Below are 6,582 nucleotides of genomic sequence, written 5' to 3' on the forward strand. Positions count from 1 at the left end.
GGGGGGGGGGGCGGAAATCGATATATCGACTCGAGAAACACACTCTCCTGCCGTTAGCGGGAACTGCGTAGCTTCAAGGTCCTCCCTCACACCCCGTCGCGCTCCATTCTACGTTTTCCCTCCCTCCGCCTCCACCCCGCCCACACGAATCCCGCGACCAAGTCGATTTTCTCGGGCCGATTCGGAAGCGGCACGCTTTTTTCGTTCATTTAAATTCGCGAGCGAAAAACGCTCGCTTTTTATACCTCGCTGCGATAACTCCGCCTCGCTTTCGTCCTTCTGTTCCAAGAGCGTTATCGTCAAGTCGACGAACTCGATCGTGCCATGAATACCCGCATCGAAGATAACGCGAATAATTTACCAAACTGGAAAGGATTTTTTTTTAAGGAAATAAAACCCGTGTACCGAGACAAAGAAAGAAAGAAATAGGAGAGGAAGAGATATTCAAGAAATTATATCGTTAATTAAATGAAGATTTCATCATCGATTATGATTAAATTTGTAAAATAAATGACCCGAATTATAGAGAGAGAGAGATTACGAGGAACAAATCTAATTTTCGACAGAGTCCGAAAATATGAGAAAAAGACGAAGCACTGACAGCGCAGCATTTGATCTTCTTTAATGCTCGTGCGCCGCGGACGGCACGAGCCCGTCGCATTATTTTGCCATGACGAGGAGCGAACGGGTTGATTGGCCTGCCGTCAGATAACCCTGAGCAGCCGAGAATTGTATCCGGTTATCGTGCGGTTATCGCTTTAAGCGAATAACGCAAAAAGCATTGGTAATGCACTCTCCGCGGGACTCGCCGCCTCGTCGAGACGAGCCGAGTTTCGCGCTGCAAGTTAACGTAACCGAACCCTCTCGTCCGCTCACGAAACAGATCCCCTTTCTCTTTCCGCCCCCCTCATCACCCGCCCGTTCTCCCGTCCGCCTTCTCGTTGGCTTTGACGGGCTTCCGTTGTTTCGATTTATCGAGAAACCGGAAAGTAACCGAACCCTCTCATCCGCTCACGAAACAGATCCCCTTTCTCTTTCCGCCCCCCTCATCACCCGCCCGTTATCCCGTCCGCCTTCTCGTTGGCTTTGACGGGCTTCCGTTGTTTCGATTTATCGAGAAACCGGAACCGAGACGCCACTTCACCGTCGCCACCGCGCGTTCGCATTTATTTTCGTCCTTCGCGAAAGACAATTCGCAGCCGTTAGAGTATGTATATTTATCTCCGATTGTTTTTACAAAAAATTATCGAGTCAAGTCGTGGAGCAGCGAGCAATGATACGGCTAAGGTGCGATTTCGAACAATTCTGAACGAAATAAAATTTGAATAAAATTTTCAAAGTTGATTTTTTCCTATTTCGTATTCTTCAGTATCCACCAACCATATAATAAGAAGGTTACTAGACGTGAACCCTAAAAATTGAATTCAAATTTTATCTTGTTAAGAATCGTATCTGATTCGAAATGATACCATTTTACTCTATACATATAATCCATAAAATTTAAGAGCACGTCATATTCAATGAGATGCTACATTACTATATGCATGAAGCGCGAATGAAAAAAAAAAACTTGCTTTCTTACGTTCTTATCCGCTCTCTCCGAGACAAGCGAGTAAGAGCGGTGCGAAGATACTCCGAAGATGCGATGGGTCAATGATCCATCGTGTTTATGAGAAATCGGGTCAAAACAAGGAGGAAGGCGATAAAAATCAAAGCGGCAGTCAAGGGGAAGGGTGGATACGGTCTCTCGACAGCAGGTGTGCGATGAACTCACTGAGGGCAGAGTTCTTTCTCGCTGGCGAAAGGAAAGACAGAGCAGGGATGGCCGTTCCTTCCCTTGGGATAAAGAGGGTGTTAAGTTGTAGGGGGTTGTTGTGACGGCGCACGCCTCTACGCAGCGGCGGTCTTCGACTCTTACCAATCTATTATCCTTTTCTTTTGGGCCATGCATGACTTAATCTTCTCTTCTGCGGCGTCGCTAGAAATAGTCGTCGGATATCTGACGCGTTGGCAGATAAGAGAAAGATCGAGCTTCTGGAATTAACTTAGAGAGAGAGAGAGAGAGACTCGAAGATCCGAAATTTTTTCAACTCCCAGAAAACGTCCAGAATCTCACTTTTATCGTACCGCGTTGTCGATCAGGAAATAAAGAACTCGTAAATACCTGGTCCTTTAAATGCTGATTAGATTAGAGCACGCTATCGGGAAGCTGTAAAGTGTTCCGATCAAATAAATCGAAATACTAATTGATAAATAGCGGAATGTTATCGACGGACTTGTATTGACGGGCGTCGTCGGGGCGAGACGTGCGGTTCGGCGCGCGTGTCGCCGGCAAACAACACGCCTGTTTCTGAACGAGAAACGAAGTTCGATACGCGATTATTATGACCCGCGGTGAGCCTTGAACTTGCCCTACGATAAGCGAGGCCGCTTTACGAGTCGTTGTTGCTGCGCGCTTCATTTTCTCAAGCGCTCCTGGTACAATCATCGCGATGATATATATATATATATATATATATATATATATAATACATCATATAATTATGGAACAGAAATCCTATTTTCGATCAAAGCGAATCTTAATGCTTAAATATTTTTGTGTGAATCTGATTCCACGCGTCGAAATCTTTTTCAATCTTGAAACGCAATTATGAATAGAATTAAAATAGTATCCCTCCCGCCCCCAAACACACGTAATATTGCGTATTAAATATAAGGAATTTAATCATTTTTGCGCTAACCTTTTAAGAATATTAATATTAAGAATATATAACGTTAATAAGGCTCTCTTAAAAGATGCGAATAACTTTGTTGCGAAAATTCAATCAATTCGCGGCGATTTTTCAGTATACGTGATTAACTGTAAAGAATTACTTTTTATTCGTAATTATTTTGGTATTTTAAAAGTTCTACCGTATTCGAATCAAGAAACGACACGAGATATTGATTTAGACTTTCTCTCTAACATCATACCTATCGATATGACAATTCTAACTCGGCTCTGATCAAACGCAGAATTATAGGTAGTTTCACGCCATCCCTAGTTGTACGGTAGCAGCTGAACAGTCAGCCAGTCAACTCGCCAACCCCCTATTCAGTGTCGCTACAATAATAAACCACCTCGGTTATCTGTATTTCTGTATTTCCCTCAGGGATTCACGGCGCATTCAGGCATCGAGGCCAAGTTCAAACTATATATACGTATATATATATATCGTTCTCTATAACGGCGTTTTGTCTGTGCATTTATACCTTCTTACGACTACATCGCGCGTGTCTATCGTAGCAGATTTCGCAGAACCAATTATCGAAGAACCGAGTTTGCGTGTCTACTTTGCGTATTTTAATACTTGTGCAATTTTTTCCAAGTTGAATATTCTTACATTTAACCCTCGGCCAGCAACACGGATCTTTAAAGACACTAACGATATTTTGCGATTATGAATTCTGGTATAAATTTAAATCTGTGTAAAAAATAAATAAAATACACTCCGACTTGAATAATGATGAAAATTTGTTAAAACTTTGACAGGTATACCAGAATTTTTTCAGATTTTTATATAAAACAAAATAAAATAAAATAAAATAAAAACTGTAATTTTTCGAAAATTCCTATTACTGAGAGAATAATTAAAATTCCATGTTGAGCGTAATGGAATAATTAACGCAAATCATAGTCAACAAAAATACACATTTTACTCTTACGCAGCAAATAATGTGTAAAAAAAGATGAAAATAAATGTCACACGATGTCAATAATGTGATTCGTGTGAATGAATGGTTCACTTACCTTCTTCTCCGTGAGCTTCTCGCATCTCCTCATTTTACAGATCTGATGACTTTTGTCGTTTCTACATGGCGCGCAATCCCCACAATTGTCCTTGCGTTGGCATCCTATGCACTCTCCGCATCTCTTCCGCTTTTTCTTCGCCGGCTTGTCGCCAAGGCCACCATCACCGTCGCCGTCGGTTATACCCCCGCCGAGATGATGCACGCCGCGATTAGCGGTGGATGAGACGGCGGCTACCTGACCTGAACTTTCTACATTGCCGGTACCAACAGCGCCTCCACCGCCGCCGCCCCCACCCCCGCCATCTTCTGATTCCATGGATCCAGCACGGATTTTTCTGCGCTCCTTTTTACGCCCGTCAATACCAATCGGCCGTGAAGTCGGCGAGGAGTCCAGCACGGTTGAAATGGGATTTTGAAAATTCGCGTGGTGCAATTGCGCGTAATCGGGCTTCACTACCGTCAGTACTGTATGATGAGGGTGACCTCCAATGGTTGGCTGGGGGAAAGGTGGCAGCGGGTTGGAGCCCAAGAGCTGTATGTGACGCTCGTCAATCATCTGCTGCTGTAAAGACGGGACGTCCCGAGCTGCCACTGGCGCCGGTACCAGAGGATAACCGACTGATCCACGATGCGGATGCGATGTCGGAAGCGGTGCCCCAAGTGTGTGGAAACTCGGCAGGCCCACGGCTGATGTAACCGGCGGCGAGTGTGAGATGGACGCTGGTGATAGTGGCGTCAATGCCGTTAACTGAGGTTCAGATTCGCTCGGAGCGGTGAACTGACTCGCGAAGCTAGGCAGTACCGCATCCGGACCGCCACTTTTGGACTCCCAGGGTCTGTAATTGCTCGTCGGGACCACGTCGATCAGCCGGCCAGTCAGGCCTTCGTAATAGTCCCAACCTAGCAGGTTTGTATCTTGAGAGTGAAGCGCCGCGGTCAGCGACGAGGTGTCCATCACGTGCTCGCCGCCGGCGAAACTGCTGAAGGGCGGCAGATGCCGCGCCGTCAGGTCGCCGGAGCCGACCGTGCCTGGTGAGGTCGCAACCGCCGCCGGAGGGCTCGTCGGGACCCTCTCGGTGGCGACGACCTCCTTCGTCACCTCGGCGCTCATCTTCCTCGCCACACCATCGCGACTTCGACTCCTCCACCCGGTTGGCGAGTTTCGCACTTGGTGGTGATCCTCTTCCTGGAATCTCCCGAGAATCGCGCTGGATGCTTGTTCTCCGAAGGCTTGAGATTATCTAGTAGTTTTCGAGCGGATAATCAATGAAATTTTTTTGCGCGACATTGATGCCTTTCTCGATCGACTCTGATCGTACTCTGATTCTCATTAATTTATTGAATCGGATCCCAGAGGTTCAATTTCCTCGATGACATCCTTATCTCAAAGTAGATCCCGGAAGTGGTTACACTTGTCTCTCAGAAAATAGTTCGTGTGTTTCGGTCGCACGTAATTTTCCAGGTAATGGTCTACTCTTCAATATTACGCTTGTCCTCTCTCGTTCTTCTTCTCTCTTTCTCTTCGTTTCTCTCTGTCTATCTATATCTTTAACTCTGTATCGTTTTGTACTCAACAGGTTTAGGCTACGAACTGAAGTAGATCGGTTACTCTGGGAGTGTTTAAGCGAATCCGATTGATTCCTCCCTTTGTCTGCTTCTTCTTCCTTTCGCTTGGCGAAAATCTGTCACGTGACACGTCCAGTTTAAAAAATGCACTTATATTTTACGGCTCTATTTCTGTAAACCTCTACAAAACTGTATGCCGTCTCGCTTAATTAATCTGGCTCTGACAAAGGAATCGGTGTGTGTGTGTGTGTGTGTGTGTGTCTCACTATTATTTCACTTGACGAGAGATTGATTATTGTTATTCGATGAATGATTAATAGAAAAAAAATGGTAGATTCTTTGGTTTACGGTCTTGCTCTCGCAATGTGTTACTCTGTCGCTCTTTCTTTCTTGCTCCTGGTTTAATTTAAATGCTGTAAGTATGCACTTGACTGCGTTTATTCTTACGAAATTTATAGAATGTGTGTGCCTGGAAGATTATATTTCTTATATATTCCAGATAAAATAAATCTTACTCTATTCTATCCTATTCTCGCTCTTTCGCTTTCTCTCTCTCTCTCTTCCTGTTACAACGATCACTTTCACTTTGTTTTCTTTCTCAATTTGGCACTGGCGGACTTGTTTATTTATTTGTTTTTATCTGTATTTTGTTTTCTTCCTTTAATTAGATATACTTTGTACACTTATAGCTAATATAGCTCTTAATCTTTTGTCTTCTTCTGAACCCTAAGCTCTTGGGATATTTTCTTTTTTTTTGTGTGTTCCTTCTTTAAATCGATATAAACATACTAATTACATATTTCTTTCACGTTTCGTAAGAAAATAGAAATCACTTGAGGTTAATGTGGCTTGTTAGAAGGCGGTTGATTTGTACGATCTGAAACAGAAAACAAAAGGATTCTATCAGATATTCGTGTCACATTTCGCAACAAGAAAATGAAAAAATTTCCCGATATGATAAAACGATTGCTCGACCGGCGTTAAACTGATTCATAAAGAGCGCTTTGTACGTTGTATCGAGGGTGGAAAAAAATCAACGAAAAAAAATGGTGTTGCTAACGCGGATCAGCGAATACATCACGCGAGCAGGAACGCACACGTGACGCGAGACTATACGAGAATATGTCACAGACGTTGCTTATAACGTGACCATCGCTAAGCCAAGGCTACTATTACGTTCGGCGTTGGTTTCGCACACCAACTCGTGTACGCTCGCTTTGATAC

At 44.1% G+C, this 6,582-nt stretch overlaps 1 protein-coding gene across 1 annotated transcript in view; it reads right to left on the minus strand.

The window, feature by feature from the left end:
* Tet (tet methylcytosine dioxygenase-like) overlaps nt 1–4,903 on the minus strand; it is a 46,788-nt gene extending 41,885 nt beyond the window's left edge. The window contains exon 1 of the mRNA XM_018544918.1: nt 3,791–4,903. Coding sequence (XP_018400420.1) covers nt 3,791–4,903 — 1,113 coding nt within the window. The remainder of the gene's footprint in view (nt 1–3,790) is intronic.
* Between the last annotated feature and the right edge of the window lie 1,679 nt (nt 4,904–6,582).

This window comes from Cyphomyrmex costatus, unplaced genomic scaffold, assembly GCF_001594065.2.
Source record: "Cyphomyrmex costatus isolate MS0001 unplaced genomic scaffold, Ccosl1.0 scaffold474, whole genome shotgun sequence".
NCBI classification, from domain to species: Eukaryota; Metazoa; Arthropoda; class Insecta; order Hymenoptera; family Formicidae; genus Cyphomyrmex; species Cyphomyrmex costatus.